The sequence below is a fragment of the Diadema setosum genome, chromosome 1, assembly GCF_964275005.1.
Source record: "Diadema setosum chromosome 1, eeDiaSeto1, whole genome shotgun sequence".
In the NCBI taxonomy this organism is placed as follows: Eukaryota; Metazoa; Echinodermata; class Echinoidea; order Diadematoida; family Diadematidae; genus Diadema; species Diadema setosum.
The window spans coordinates 11,429,895-11,447,010 of NC_092685.1; the positions used below are offsets into that span (position 1 = coordinate 11,429,895).

At 38.6% G+C, this 17,116-nt stretch overlaps 1 protein-coding gene across 1 annotated transcript in view; it reads left to right on the plus strand.

Annotated features, from left to right (window-relative positions):
* LOC140236839 (5'-3' exoribonuclease 2-like) overlaps positions 1-17,116 on the plus strand; it is a 100,810-nt gene that overhangs the window by 18,485 nt on the left and 65,209 nt on the right. The window contains exons 15-27 of the mRNA XM_072316779.1: positions 601-756; positions 1,390-1,431; positions 1,856-1,948; positions 3,074-3,189; positions 5,599-5,683; positions 6,179-6,337; positions 6,911-7,000; positions 8,063-8,135; positions 9,191-9,274; positions 10,206-10,306; positions 12,641-12,729; positions 15,113-15,169; positions 16,005-16,073. Of these exons, the coding sequence (XP_072172880.1) occupies positions 601-756; positions 1,390-1,431; positions 1,856-1,948; positions 3,074-3,189; positions 5,599-5,683; positions 6,179-6,337; positions 6,911-7,000; positions 8,063-8,135; positions 9,191-9,274; positions 10,206-10,306; positions 12,641-12,729; positions 15,113-15,169; positions 16,005-16,073 (1,214 nt within the window). The remainder of the gene's footprint in view (positions 1-600; positions 757-1,389; positions 1,432-1,855; positions 1,949-3,073; positions 3,190-5,598; positions 5,684-6,178; positions 6,338-6,910; positions 7,001-8,062; positions 8,136-9,190; positions 9,275-10,205; positions 10,307-12,640; positions 12,730-15,112; positions 15,170-16,004; positions 16,074-17,116) is intronic.

The window sequence follows — 17,116 nt, forward strand, 5'->3', positions numbered from 1 at the left end:
CACCATTATACCAGTTGCTCTCAATTGACACAGAACTCTCCCTGAGACATAGATATGCCATTTTTGGTTAAAATTCTAGGGATTCATTCATTCATATCTGTGTGCACTTATTCTCCAACTTATTCTCAACACGGGCAAAACATTGCAAGTTCTCCTCCATTCTTTACTTGACCCGGTCTGGGAACAGATTGATGTTTATTACCCTTTCATATGTATACATGTAGCCTTGACAGACAAAGCCTAAAATATTTAAATTTTCCCTAAAGCAATTCAACTTTCATGCCATGTGTATTTCATATCCCCATAGCTACTGAATCACCTTTTATATTGGCAAGATGCAAATGTCATTTACTTGGCATTTAATGAATTTAGTTCAAACTGCCAAGTGCCTTGTCTATCCGTATTTTCATGTTCATTTATCATGTAACATGCATGTGATAACAGAATTTAGAATATGCCAGAAGATGATTGTAGCATTCCTTGAATAGATGGACTAGCTTGCCCGTACACGTGTAGTTATGGCTCCACTTTGTCTGAACTTGGCCAGCATTTTCTACAGAAACTGGTGGTTGATGCAAGTTGTCACTATGTTGTTGCCAGGGTTACCTGACAGAAAATGGAGTTGTCAACCTCAGCCGTGTCCAGCTCATGATGACTGACCTCGGAGAAGCGGAGGATGAAATCTTCAAGAAGCGACGAGTCACTGAACTGGGGTTCAGGCAGAGGAACAAAGAAAAGAAGAGGCGGATGCAGCAGGTAGTAATGATGATGATGATGATGAGTTGATGGTGGTAATGAAGGTGATGATGATAATGGTGATGATGATGGTGGTGACATTGATGCTGACGATGATGGCAATGATAGCAATGATGGTGATGATGATGATGACTGATGGGTCTCAATTAGTAATATTGGTTTAGACTATAGTTGACTTGAAATCAATATAAGTTGAGTGAGATGATAGAGTATGTTGGAGATGCACATTATAAGTCCACATCATATCCATTATGGTTTCTTTTTAGGATATCAAACGAAGGAATTTTTCGAAACTTTTTTGTATTGAACAAATGTTAAACAAAGATTTATGACATACATTTAAAAAAAAATTCATGCTTTGTGATTACTAATCCTCTCAGTTTGGCTCAAAATTCATGCTTTGAGATCAAATGTTAGAAGGCCAAAAGTTGTAATTGAACATTTATGAGGGAATGTACTCCATGTGAAGCATCATATGAAATTTGTGTTCTTGTTCCTTAGCAATGAATTTAGTAATGCTGCTCATACTGTAGTATTAATGCACATGTTGTCATCGTCTTTTCACTTGCCACGTGTTTTGCTGTGAGCATGACCTTCTGTTTCCTCATATCTGCTTGTCCACAAATTTTACAGTCTGCTCCAGCTTTCGTTCCTGGTGGTGTACTGGCCCCAACAGTGAGTACAATGTCTCTCCACCTTACCCAATAATCTACTAGTAGTAGTGCAGTGATGTACTTCACATCAGCAGTGCTTCTTGGAGACTACCTTTCTTAACTTCACAGAGTTGTGAATGAAAGGAAGTAAAATTGGGTACAGGATAACTTTCAGGATAACTTCAAATTCATTTGACATTTCTGTCCCATTATTACCATTATTATTATTCTGTGGTAATCTCCTAGTCTGCCGAGGCAGCGAAAAGTCAAGTCAGTGGCTGTAAGCCCAAAGGTCTTGACACCAAAGTATATCAGCTGAATTTTGTGTATTTTACCACTTTACTGGAATATCTCCTTTCTCACGGCACGGCCACGACAGCTCCAACAGTCATGTGGTATTGTCATATTTTCCCATCCCTCTCCTCTTCACCTCTTTCCCGCTGCAGGCTGCAGGTGCCGCGCCTACATCTGGCTCAGCGCAACAGATCCTGGACCAGCGCAAGGAAGCCAGAATGTCATGGAGGGACAGGGCAAACCAGGTAAGATTTGAAAAAAAAAAAATCTGCAATGTTACTCTCTCTCTCTCTCACACACACACACACACACAACACACACACACTCACACACACATCTCTTTTTTTTTTCTCTCTCTCTCTCTGTCAACACATAGACACACCCATGCACATTCATAGCTATACATCCTACAGACCAACATAGATATTGCATCCTTACGTATCACACGTATGCACGTACAGCATGCATACATACATTCTTTTTATATTCTCAAAATTATTTTCTTTCTTTTTTAATGAGGTTAAAGAGAATTCATGTTTTCTTCTTTTTGATGGTTATTAATCAATCAAATGCACTGTTTTCTGCACAATAACAACGGATACAGGATGATGTCACTGATTTATGAAGGATTTCAGTATTAATGATCAAGCAAACACTGCTGATGAAAATAGATACCTAACCATGGTACTGAGAACTCTGCCTTGAATGTGTGTACAAAGTGGTGACAGTAGAAGGAATGAGTTTCTGTAGCCAAAGGGGATTAGCAAAGTGGCCAAATCTGCCTAATTCTGCCAGAAATTAATACTGTATACGCCATATATTTCGCGAGTCTAAATTTTCGCGAATCGAGACTTCCCGATGATTTCATGAGTGATTAAATTCGCGACCATGGAGTCCTTTACTGAACGCAGAAATGTGTACGCGTACATCCCATTCATATCAGGATCAGAGTCAATATTTTCGCGTGTCTTTAATTTCGCGAATTACAGCTGACTCGCGAAATTCGCGAAAATAAAAACCTCGCGAAATATTCGGCGTATACAGTATGTTGAGAACAGATTGATTTTGCTATAACAAACACTTCCCATAGACACCTGCCTGAGTATGCTTTGGACTAGTCTTCAGTGAGTTAATCATTCCCTCATGTCTTGACAGTTGTCCAAATCCTGCCTAATTTTGGAATTAATTTTGCCCATTTAAGTCCATATGGCGCACAAGCGAACAAAGCTACTTGGATAGCTATGTGGATGTGTAGATGTTGGCAATGCTGGTGTAGTCTGGTGGTCTTGGCCAATCCTTCCGCACAGTCTTTAGAGAAGAGAAAGAAAAGTTTTCTGTTTTTTGAGACTCACGACGTTTCCCTCCCCTAGGATGCTGCCAGTGAGCTGAGGGCGTCGTTGACTGGAGGCGGCAACGAGCCGAGGGGAGCCAAGCGAACACACAGTCAGGCAGAAGAGGAGGATGAGGATAAGGATGATACAGTGAGGTAAGTTTGTGTGTGTGTGTGTGTGTGTGTGTGTGTGTGTGTGTGTGTGTGTGTGTGTGTGTATGTATGTATGGGGGGGGGAGGTGATTAAGTTGTGGTACCTATTAGCTGTAGAATATAGTGGCACTCCATATTTAGGTTGAATGTATAAATAACTAAGTAAGCCCCCCCCCCCATCAAAACATAACTTTTTCTGAAACAATATTTTAGCAAAATGATATGTGGGGAGGGGGATATACCTACAATAATTGATTGACTTCTGTGTGAAAGTGAGAATGATCTGTAGAGTCTTGCATGAGGGAGCACACATTCAAGACACAAGTGTAACTTTTTAAAAGACACAAGAGTTATTTTTGGTGTTCCGTGAAATGTGATTCAGACAAAGTCTGCTTCTCATGAATGTTTAAGAGCTGCTGGTGTTGTTAAGGGATTGTTTCATTTCCATCTGTGAAGATGACTGAATAGCCCATATTCAGCTGCAATAGCTGGTCTTCCATGGGGTCCAGTTGGATTTAAAGCGGGACCACTTCACCTGCTTAAACAACCTGCTCTTTGCGATGAATAAATGAAGCAGGCTCCTTTACATGCATGAGTCGTGACTCTCTCACACATGGGGTCTACACTTAATGTCCTATTCGAGGGACAGACTGTTTTACCTTTTACTAGAGTGGGTGGTATGATTACACACAAGATTGCTCAGCTAGACTTAGGAATCAAACTGGGGTCCTTTGGATTGTGAGGCAGACATGCTACCGACTGAGCTAACTCACCAGGAGGGCTGAATCAAAATAAGAAAAAGGGCTCAGGCTGACTAGCATAACCCTATTCTAACTGGAGGGGGGGGGGGTCAAATTGACCCCCCCTCGACGTTTCGCGCCACGATTTCGCAACGCGCAAAGATTTTGCCGCGTCGTTTCGCGACTTTTTCATTGAAGTCTCCCGCATATTTTGAGACCAAATTTGCGACATCTGGGTACACCGTTTTGAAGTTACACAATGTTTTGCATATGCATGTCAACCAAAAAACAGCTCAAATTCATGATAACGTGTGCAAATCCAATGCAAATAGTGTTTTTTGGTTAAATTGATATAAATTAGATTATTTCAACTTTTAACCATTGAAATCAATCAATTCTAGTGTAGATAAGCCTGAAAAAGTGCCTGCAACAAATTTTGGCAAAAAAACAATAGAAAACAAAAGGTCGAAAAAACAATAAAATACATAAGAAATTAACAAAACAATAAAAAACAAAAGAAATTGATTTCGATTGTGCTATTTTTTTACACTAAAATTGTTTGATGTGTCTTGAGGAATTCTGACACAAAAATTTAGCAATCCTACAGTCTTTTTAATGGAGTTATAGGTGAAAATATGATTTCATGCGCAAATTTGCATAATTAATTTATTAAAAAGAGAAAGGCAATATTTTTCTATTGTATGACCATGTAATCTTGTAGTTGACATCCAGCTCTATCTTCTGGCAAAATTTCGCGGCGATCGCGCGATCAGCGGCCGAGATCTAAAGGGGGGGTCAAATTGACCCCCCCCCCCCTCAGTAAAAACTTGGTCTCAAATAGCCCAGTTAGAATAGGGTTAAACTGACAGTTCATGCATTAGATGTACACCATCTTATGACAAGATAACCACACCTTGTTTTGATATAATTGCTGCAAGTTACTGTATACGCCGTTATTTTCGCGTACAGATATTTTCACGAATGACGAGGTCATAGACATTTTCGCGAGATGTTGTTTTCACGAATCGACGCCGACGCTTACGTTAATGCTCTATTAACAAAGCGCATGGAGACAATTTCGCGTGTTGTTAAATTCGCGATCCAACTGCAGTTCGCGAAATTCGCGAAAATAACGGCGTATACAGTACAACAGCCCTGCCATCTGCAGATTTTGTCCCATAATAAAGTCATATCATGACAGTGGTAATGCCTACTTCATGTCTGATCTGTTTCAACCATCGTATCTGTGACTTTGTGTTTGGAAAATGCCTCATGCAAGTGTTTTATTATTATTACCATTTTTTTAGTTTGTTTTTCTCAGTAGTCTAATCCCAGTGTCTTTCATGCACCCCAGCACACCAGTATGCACACACAGCCATTCATTGAATTCCAACATACATATGCACAACATATCATGTCAGAGATAATTATATGTATCTGTGAAGTATGTACCAAATGAAAGTCTTATGAAATGCCATATCAGGGTCATGTATGCTGGAATTTGCATGGAATCAACACAAGATAGTTTGATGGACATTCTCTTTTAACCCATTGAGGACGGGCTGATTTTGCTACAACACGCATTTTCCATAGACACCTGCCCGAGTAAGTCTTCAATGGGTTAACATGTGACAAGTTACATGTATCTTCTTTTGTCATTCAATTCCTGTAGGCTTTGGGAAGATGGATGGAAAGAGCGCTACTACCAGAACAAATTTGATGTGCCATCAACTGACATAGAGTTTCGCTCTAAAGTGGTGAGTTTTTAGCTGGCTGTAATTAGGGTGAATTGTTATATCGTCTAATGTTTGCAGTGATCTTGTGTTCTGATGAATCATGTGACGCCGTGTCATGTGACACCGTATCATGTGACACCATATCTTGAGGTCAAGACTTTAAATCCCCCCCCCCCCCCCCCCCCCGACTGGCATGTTTCCAATGCAGTAAGGCTGTGACTCTAGCAGCAAACATCAATCCATAGTCCCATTAATTAAACAGAAGCAACTCGGGACCCATTTGGAGGCAGCTTGATCCATGTTGACTAGTCTGTGCTTATTGTCGGCTGCCAGGAAATCAGGGCCAAGTGGGAGGTAACGTTGTAGATTGTCTCCCCCTCTTCGTGCAAGCTTCCCAAAGTGCCACAGAACGTGAAGATTGCATGAGCACTAGCGGTGTAAATGTAAATGCAAACCCTTCCAAGTATCGTCAACAAAGGTAAGGGTTTATCCCTCCCTTTTTTCTTTTACCATCAGGTGCGGTGCTATGTAGAAGGACTGTGCTGGGTACTCCGGTACTATTACCAAGGATGTGCCTCGTGGAAGTGGTACTTCCCCTACCACTACGCACCCTTTGCCTCCGACTTCCTGGATGTTGGTCGTCTTCCCAATGACTTTGAGAAGGGCACCAAGCCGGTAAGAAAGCACAAATTTCTTTTTGTCAGACATTTTATATGTTGGGCTCTTATATCCTATAAAAAACTTCATTCGTGTGTGCTACCTATGAATCACTATGAAAACACTCTACAGCTAAGCACATAATATGATGTGTACGGTTTAAACATACACACAGTAACACATCTCAGGGATATCTTGAATAGAGAACAGAGGCTTCATATTCAAACACAATTGTTTGAGTCATTTGTAGAAGGCAGTACTCCAACAGTTACTGCAAATATATGACAGCAATACCACATCCTACTTCTGGAAAAAGTGTCAATTTACATTTGCCTTGAACTACAACTGTGATCATAATTTTGATGTTTTCTTTTTTAAGACTTCTTTGTTTACAACATAGACGTTGTGCAGAACCTCACAGACATAACCTGACGTATTGAAGCAGCATTTTAGTATTCATAGATTCTCCCTCAAAATAGTGAGAAAAGAGTATTTTGCAAGTTACTGGTATATCAGAGTTACACACACTCTGTAGTCGTTCATGATGTATAACACTGAATTCATGATTTGCTCACATTTCCCCGACTCTAGTTCAAACCACTGGAACAGCTGATGAGTGTGTTTCCAGCAGCGAGTGGCAACTTCCTCCCGCCCACATGGAGAAAACTCATGATGGACATTGTGAGTGACTGAAGGGGGATTGCATTTCCTTATCATAGCAGTTTGGCTGGCAACTAGCTCAACAGTTACAACATAAATGGACACACTTTGCCTTCTGTTATGATTCCAACTTTATATTGCATACATTTTTTTGTTATTTTATTTATTTGATAGGAACATACTGTTGGATATTTTCCATGCACCAAATTTAAAGATCCTGTTTACCTTTGGGAACAGTGATTTAAATAACTTTCAAGATATGACATTTAACGCATATGTGTAGGTTTGTTGCACCACAAAACATCCTTTCATATAGGATTTTCACGATAAAGCCTAAAATATAAGGAGATATCTGTATTTTTCTCAATAAAACGTAACTGTAGACGGTTTAGTCTGGAAAAATTTTTATTATAACTATTGTTCACATTTTATATATTTAACAATACTTAGCATCGATTTTACTGATTCAAATTTTTACAGTTTTTATTTTAGAACAATTATAAAGCACTTATGCTGGGTTTTTGTTTCATCTGCAAATGGTAAATTATACCTTTAAGTTCTTTTCCCTATGGTATTATAAAATAATTGCGTAGGGGCATATAACTTGATCTGTAGTCATTTAAAGTGCCTGGGACTATATCTTTTACATATCATTGAATTAAGTATTCTATAATGCTTAATTTCATCAAGAATGCTCTGTGAATATTCACAGTAATACGTGCACATGGTGTTGTATCTGCTGCAAGTGGATGAGGAAGGCAACAAGTTCAAAGATCCTTTCCAACAGATTTTTAGATTTATAAGATAGTACCTAATGGAAATGTAAAGCTTTGGTGCCTTTGATTTGATTAGTTTAGATAAGTCTGATTTTATATCTGATTTGATGCACATAAAAAAAAGAAGACCTCTTTGAATACACTAGTATATCTATGACAAAGCTTTGCTTATATTCTACCCCTGCTATTATGATATACCATCTGCAGGGAATTTTATAAACTTTGCAATATTTTTGGAAGAAAAGTGGTGTTTGCCATGTGAATTGGTGCCATTTTTATTGGACTGGCTCTCTTTCCCTTTGTCCAGGATTCCCCAATCATTGACTTCTATCCTGATGACTTCCAAATAGATCTCAATGGCAAGAAGTATGCATGGCAAGGTGAGTTTTTTTGGTGCATCTTATGCTGATTCCGACATATCAGTGATTTATTGTGTTGGTGAAGAAGCAGCCAAAATTTTCCAATATTGATATGAAAATGAGTCATGTAGGATTAGCATGACTGTGTTGAAGAAGTGAAATTTGAAGAACTTGTTTATGTAGATGTTCATCTTTAGTACCATGTTGAAGACATATTATATATTGCACATGTTAGCTTTTTGATATTATGTAGTTGGTGCAAATGAGATCACAATATTTTTTCCATTGATATTATTGATGCCAATATCATCATTGTTATATGCATTTTCTAATACCATTGATAGTATTATGTTTACCTATCGCGGTATGTGAATTGTACTTGAGAATTTCAGTATTTAAAAGGTTTTTGTTTCACAGTGTTTTCTGGTTTGAAAAATTGGAGCAAATTAGTCCTTTCTGCTACTTATGTATGTGATATATTGTTTAAAAAAAAAACAACAACACTTAAAATGCATTTCATTTTATTTGTGTGATAATACCGTAAAAGTGTAAAGTCTTGTGCAAATATCATGTGCCAAGAAAGTTTTGTGAAAATAAAGTGGGCAAATTTTTTGCTTGGTATATGTAACACTATATTGTATTTGATTCCACGGAATTAAAAATATGCAGAATTCACCTTTCTTGGCCAAGCGCAAAAAGTTACTTGCATGAAAATTTTTGTTGTTTTGCAGTATTTGTCTGTAGTTTATATCTTTGTAGTGACAACATTCAAACTCTGTGTATATTTGATTTTTTTTTTTCATCCATCAATACACAGCATAGTGATAAGAAAAAGAAATATAAAGAAAGAAATTGAGACACCACGATGGTAATTATTGTCTTGCTTAAGCTGTGTAAATGAAAGGGAATGATATGGTGAAGTGGAAATGACTTGTAATTGATGCTGACTATCAGATCTGTTAGCCATCTGTAAGATTTCAGAAGAGACCCCTCACATGTACAATATATTAGGACATTTGAGAGCTATCCCTAATCGTCAGTACCTGGGTCCTTCCTTTTCTTCGCCCTGTGTTCAGGTGTTGCTCTTCTACCGTTCGTGGATGAGAGAAGACTTCTAACAACGCTTGGGAAGGTCTATGACAATCTCACGCCTGTTGAGAGTGCGTATTACATTTAAATTTTTTTTTTTTTTTTTTTTTTTAATAGCATAGGTGTATTAGGGGCAGTTTTGTGTGTAAGCCAATAATAAGTCATTTGTTCAGAAAGCATGTTGTCATTTCTGAAATCTGCAAGTTTCTGATAAATTGTGTCGTACAGTGTTCCTTAAAGGACAAGTTCACCTTCATAAAGTTTTTGAGATACAACAAACCTACACATAAGCATCAAATGTGATATCTTGAAAAATGTTTAAATCACTGCTTCCAAAGGTAAACAGGACCTTTAATGCGTCATATTTTGGCATCCAAGGTACATTAAGAAATGTTTATGCATTTTTCCTTTTTTTTTTTTTTTTTTTTTAACTTGGAACAAATTGATGCTCTATTTGGTGTATCTGCATGCAATGGATCTGGGCCACATTTCATAAAAAGTTCATATGATAGCAAATCTTGCCTGAATGGCAATTGTCATGGTAACGACAAGTATCCAGCTTCCTGATTGGCTGTTGCTGTGGGAAGTTGCTATTCCTGACATTTTTGCGAAATGGGGCCCTGATACGTAATCATGTTGATCCATGTATGAGAAAACCTACACTCTTTCAAGTTCAAAGAGGTCATAGGAGCCATAGCAGCTAGCACGTCAAAAAGAACCTTTTCCGGCCTAAGCAACATCTTAGCAATAAAAATTGAATTTAGGATAATGGTCAGCACAATTTTAATAGAATTGATATTCATTCTAGGTTTGCTTATTAATCCTATCCCTTGGTTACAATTAAACTTTACCTTTTTTTAGTAAAAAAGAAAACGGAGAAAATATGGCCCCCACAAGATTTCATAGTTATTCAAAGTCCTCAACATTCGTTTTGGAGGTTACTGTCACATCACTGAGCCCTTCTATCCTGCATTGATTGATGATATCCTTTGCTTGTGACAGGGAAGAGGAACAGTAACGGTCCAGACAGACTCTTCGTTGGCCAGCACCATCCCCTCTTCAACTTCTTGCGTGAGCTTTACCTGACAGACGCTCTCAAAGAGGTACTGTAAACCAGAATGTTTGCGTCCATTTTAATTTCGTGAATTTTGCAAGAGCTAGGATTTGCGAAATTGAAATGCACACTGTAGTTCTTATCTACGCTATATGCATTGAATGCCAGTGGCAATTTGCGAGAATTTCATGCCACGAAAGAAGGTTTAATTTGACCCCCCCCCCCCCCCCCCCGGTTGTAATGTTTGTCAAGCCCACTGGAGGTGCGGGGAGACTAAGGGATCGCCTGCGGCATCTGTCCATTCGTCGTCCATCCGTAACGCTACAAAAACTTGAATAACTCTCTACTGAGGACTTTAGTTTCAATCAAACTTGGAGGGAAGAGCAGTTATACAAAGTTACACATTTTACCGAACAGAAAGGTCACCTCAGGGCCAAAGGTCACAGGCAGGGGTCAATGAACTTTAGGGCCCAATGTTAAGTTTTTACAGAGCGTTTCAATTATGGCTCATAACTTTTGATGTATATGTCGGTTTGTTACCAAACTTGGATGGTAGATGTCTCTTAGGGAGTTGAAGGTCACCACAAGGTCAAAGGTCACAGACAGGGGTCAACAAACTTTAAGGGCCCAATGTTAAGTTTTTATGGCGCATTTTGATTATGGCTCATAACATTTGATCCCTTTGTCCATTTATGACCAAACTTAAATGGTAGATGTTCCTTGGGGAGTTAAAGGTCATCACAAGATCAAAGTTCACAGACAGGGGTCAACAAATTTTTAGGGCCCAATGTTAAGTTTTTGCGGCACATTTCAATTATGGCTCATAACTTTTGATCCATATGTCCGTTCGTGACCATACTTGGCTGGTAAATGTCCCTTGAGGAGTTGAAGGTCACCACAAGGTCAAAGGTCATAGGCGGGGTCAATGAACTTCCGGGATTTAGGAAAACATTAATTTCTTCTACGCGAATGGGCGAGACACATTTTGGCACTTGCCTTGTGCAAATTTTCAGTAAACACAGCAGATATGATGTTATCCTATCATGACCTTTTTCTTTGCGCAACTTCTGCTACTGGATGGAGCATTAGAAGGTAACATGGCAATTAAGGGTCAAAGGTCATCCAAAAATGATGACTTTGCCATCCATGTGTGTAATATGGAATGGACGTGTAATGAAATTTGTGAAAAACAATCCATTTCCCCCTTACGATAGTATATTTGCATCGTCTTTGTGGTTGTCATTTCCAATATCATTGTCAAAATATTACAGATTAAAAAGAATTTTAAGATAGAATACAAAAGAAGTTTAAACAGAATAATACAAGAGAAACTGAAACACGATCCTGAAAATACTATTTCTACTTTATGATTACTGTTAATATTTTCTCTGTTACTTTATATATCACTCCATTCTTGTGAAGATGTTTACCATCGCAGTGGGTTCTGTTACGATAGAGTACAGTAAATTGTTTGTCTCGCGTTTGTCTCGCGTACGATATTCTTCACAAGACAAACGATTATTTGTACCCCTATCGTCATATCACTCCATGTTGAGAAGGGTAGTCTATGATTCATTTTGAGTCATTATAAAACTTTTTACTTAGGTGTTTATTTGAAAAATTAAAAAAAGAGCAAAAATTACCATAATTCAGTAATTAATAGTTCCCCATCTGTCCCCATCTTTTGAATGGGGACAGAACTCATTCTCATTCTGTTCCTTGATCATGCATTCAACTGCTTGCAAACTCGTCTTACAAGTTAAGCCTAGATTCATGAAAATATCCTTGTGAAGTGCATGGCATGTGCATTACTAAGTGTACATTGCTCTGAATTAAAAAAAAACAGAAGAAATGATTCCGTTGCGCTCAGGATGATTGCACAGTTTAAAGGGACTGTACAGTACTGTATGAGGTGGGGATTCATGTTTTGAACATTCTTAAGTGAGATAATGAGAAACCTCTTGTGAAATATGAAAGAGCATGTAATTTTAAGAAGGATTCAACGTTTATTTGATGAAAATTGGTTTTCAAATGGCTGAGATATCAAAAAAGTGATAATAATAAAAGGCGACAGGCCACAACTTTATTAGGATCTCTTTGCTTCACCTTGTTTTTGGATATCTCAGCCATTTCAAAACTGATTTTCATCAAATAAACTTTTGATACCCCTTAGAATTGCATGCTCTTTGCCATCTCATAGAGTGGTTTCTGAATATCTCGCAAAACGTTAAAAGCTAGATCCTCACCTCAACCAGAACTGTACACACCCTTTAACACGCCTACATGATGATGTATGCAATGCTGTTAAATTTAGCCTTGTTGTGTATATGCAGATGAGAATGTGATTGTTACAAGAATAATTCTGTGTGTATTTTGCCAACAGGTGGAGCCGCACGTTGACCTCTGCCCTTCCTTGTCCCACGGTGTGAGAGGGAGGGTAGGCAGCGATGAGTATGTCACAATGCCTGGAAAGTGAGTAAACCCCCCTCCGTAGATAATACATAAGCCAGATATGAATTCAGTTTTTCCACATTTGATGCATCACGCGTTACCCCGGGGTACCGTAGTACCCCGGGTAACCGCGTTGTGTAGCGCCACCTCACGTCCACTCGAGGACAGCCAGAGAAAAATGCATGCACTGTGTGTGCGTGTACATAGCATTCCCATGCCACTGCATGTTATACTATGCGTGCATGGAAGCTGCGATACCACTAGCGTGTGCTTTAGTGCAGTGCAGTGCAGTGGCTAGCGCACGCTAGCTCCAGCACCAAAATAATTTCCTCTTTTTGGCACCCAGGGTACAACCTTTTTAAAAAAAAATGAATAATTCAACAAAATGGCTGATTTTTATTTGGTACCCCGGGATACCATTTATGTCATCATTTTACGGTCAGGGTCGGAGTGAGGGACAGATACGTACTGTGAATACTGTAGTCATTGAAAAAAAAAAAAATTCAATGTCTTCTAATGCCAGTGGAAAAGCTCCTGATGTATCCCTGTTTGGGCAACAAAACCTCGTATCTAAGAAATGTCAAACGTTCAGAATAGCAAAAAAAAAAAAAAAACCATGGCAGCCAAAGCACTATATCAAATGGAATCACCTTTCCTTTGACCTGCCTTGGTGACTTCATTTTTGGGATGGCTTCTCATATTTGGGGCAAGACAGCTAGGATTTGGACAGGGCATCACTCAACTAATTATCTGACCATTACTCCAAAGAAGTGATTTTCACCAAAGTTTGAGATTCAGTCTTGTCACCCCAGCCATGATAAGCCTCATGGCCTATCGATGGCTTGTTCTGTAGCAGGCTGACATCAGTTTTGAGACAGACAGATGCCATGAGAACAATGGTTGATGATGGCAGCTTGGCATACACCATTTTGGCATGGGGTGGTCAGTGGAACACATGTACATTGGGACTACACACACTGCTGAGTGTGTACCGGTAATTGTCCAGAATGTGCTGAAAACAAAATGTCTTAGTGTCAGTCTTTGCAGCCAACAATTAAATTATGGACTTTCTGTATCATCTCTGCTGGCAAAAGGGTTTTTGAAATTCCCCAAGTTGTTTTCTCCCAGTTTTGTGGCATTGCCCATCCTCTAGTGTCTTGTATGTGAAAGTAGGATGTGCTTGTGCATAAATCAATCATCCCATATCGCATAGCCACTCACTCTCCTGACTGTGACTGCTACTTGACAAGATAAGGAAGTCCATAAAATGTTAGTATGCCAAAGGTACATTGTAGCCCGTTAAAGTAATGATGCACAGAATCACAGTGATAAAGGTGCCCTTAGATATTCAATGCATACAAGATTTGTGGGGAAGGAGGATTTTTTTTTTTTTTTGGGGGGGGGGACTCCCCACTCCCCACTCCCCATGTCAAGCCATAGTTGGTAATTATATAAGTAGAGATTCACAAAGCTCATGGGGAATTCTGGCAGTAGGGGATACCCGAGGGAAATTGCATGGTCAGTGTGGTTTATTGGCATCTCCTCATTGACATAAGTCTCCTTGAGGCACAGGAAAGTTTTCAGTGGAGCAGAAACTATTTAATAGCAACTAATGTATGTTTAATGGCATGTGCTTGAAAGGGATTAAGTTTAGTTTTACATGAGGCTTGAAGAACAGCCTTTCATAGTTCTGGGTTGGGTGCTCTGTATGGCAGAAATAATGAAAGTAGCATATTCTAAGAAGTGTGATGGTTCTCAGATCTGAATGAGAACCAATGTGTCATCTGTTGACAGGGAATTGACTATGCCTCTCGTGCTGATGTCCAGTTGCAATTTGTTCGCTCAGTTTTGTCGTTTTAAAGGGATGATATAGCTTCCGTTGAGATGGGGCTTCAGGTTTCCAACGTTTTTGATGATGATTTTTTTGAGATAAAGTGTAAGCTCTTATGAAGTATGAAAGAGCATATAATTGTACGAGGAATTCAAAGTTTATTTGACCAAAATTGGTTTTGAAATGACTGAGATAACCAATATAGAGCAATCCTAATAAAAGATGGGACCCACCTTTATTAGGATCACATTGTTTTGCTTTGTTTTTGGATATCTCAGCCATTTCAAAACCGATTTTTGCCAAATAGAATTTGGATTCTTCTTACAATTGTATGCTCTTTAACATTTCATAGAGTGGTTTCCAAAAGTATCTTGTAAAAAACTGAAAAGCTGAATCCTCACCTCAACCAATGCTATACCATCCCTTTAACTCCTTGAAATTTTAGGGATAAAAATCTGTTCAAATGGTCATTTAAAGAAATTTGAAAAGTGGTTGTCCTCTGCTTATGAATGAGAGGGACTATTTGTGGGTGTCAGCTTCTAAGCAGAAGTGTGAATTTCTTCTCTCTTCCAGGTTGCATAAATCTCCAGTTCCTCTACTGGAAGACATCCCAGACAGCAATGTGCTCAGGTAATAGCAGTCTTTTAAGAGGAATTCTGATTTTTGAGAGATAATTTTTCAATTTCATTTAACGCCCTCTAAGTTACAGTCATTCCAGCTGTCATAATCTGCCGTTTGTTTTGCCATTGTTGCAAATTCTCTGGTGTTTTTTTTTTTTTTTTATATGTGATTTTTTTTATTGTTTAATTTCCAAGCCGTGAAAAGCAGTAGGTTTTAGGTAGTACCAGAGTGTGTAATGAAGCATGAAAAAGAAAAGGTATTCTCAAGGAGTCAAATGATGGAGTTGTGGTTCACCTGCCAAGGGACATCAAATAGTTACCTATGCTGAGCAGTATGTTCATATGCAACACATACCATTGATGTACACATCCAAGTTAAAAGAATACTAGTGTAAAATTTGCTCTGTTATGGGATAAAACAAAATGCACTGCAGTGGAGCAGTCATTGTGATCAGTTGATGTTATAACAAGAGAACTGCAAATCTTATAAGCAGGGGGTACAAAGTAGTTGAATGGATATGTCCCTCTATCCTTGTATGTACATAGATACCATGCAGGTAGGTAGGTAGGTAGGTAGGTAGGTAGGTAGGTAGGTAGGTAGGTAGATAGATAGGTAGATAGATAGATAGATAGATAGATAGATAGATAGATAGATAGATAGATAGATAGAGGGAGAGAGAGAGTGAGTGAGAATAAAAAGAAGATTATGTTTGTATCTTTCAAACATGCCACCTATTATCATCCGTGAAATAATGTTCAATCCTGTGATCCTCCGCTGTTTTCCAGAGCAGGAGAAACAATTTTGCTGATGTTGTTGTGTTTATTTGTCTTGTTCATCACTGCAGTGTGACATTCCGGGATCCAACCTATCCGGACGGATTTCTGTTTGAGGCCAAGCGGTTGCCAAATGCCAAGTTCGTTTATTACCTCTTTGTTTGTTAAAGCCTGTAGACTGTTTCCAAGAGTGTAGTGATAGTTTCATACTGACCTTGCAACTTTGCTGAACATTGTAAATTGAAATAATGTAAGATGATTTGATATGCTGTCCTGCTGTTGAGGAGAACTAATTGAGGAATTAGTTTTTCCAGTGTGGTTTGGTGAACACTTGAGCCAAGCGAAGAGCTGAATTAATCACATGCCCTTGAGGAAACTTCGGGCCTTGGGACATATTAATTCTGAATCCTAACAATCCTTTTGATGTGTTGAGAGGTACATTGAATCATGTGATGTGAATGAAATTGAGTTATCAAAGACAAAGTCAAGTGTTGGCAAACCAAAATTGCAGTCCTGAATATTCCCATGAGATTATCAATGTTACGGCAAATGAAATCTGGTAAAAAGGCAGTGCAAAAAGATTCAGTTCTTAGAACCATTCCATTACAGAGCATTCAACAAAAGACTCAAGCAGAGGAAAGAGTAGGTCCTCTGCTTAATTCCCACAAAGCAAAATTTAAAGTATGACACGGTTCTCAAGTTGATTCTTCTGCGTGAATTGCATTCAAATTTCAAGAACCTTTACATGACTCATCTCAGTCCAGTATTTATTATCTTTTTCTCTTCTTGTTTTTGTTCTTCACCGTCTTCTCTTTCCCATTGTAATTATTATCATAGTTATTATTATTATCATTATCATAATTGTTTTTATTGTCGTTGTTGTCCTCAACTTTGTTGTGTTAATTAGTACTGTATACGCTATATATTTCGCGTGGGTTTTATTTTCGCGAATTTCGCGAGTCGGGAGCTATTCGCGAAATTAACAACACGCGAAAATATTACCTTCCAAAATGAATCCCTTGCCTTGACGATACGAACATTTTACGGCTTACCGAACAGACCATACTGGCTAAGCTTGTTTACGTACATACACGTCCTCGTCTAACTACTAGTATTAGTATACACAGCCCAGTCGCTGTGGTAGCATTCGTTGCTAGTAAGTTGAAAATTCACACTTTCTTTG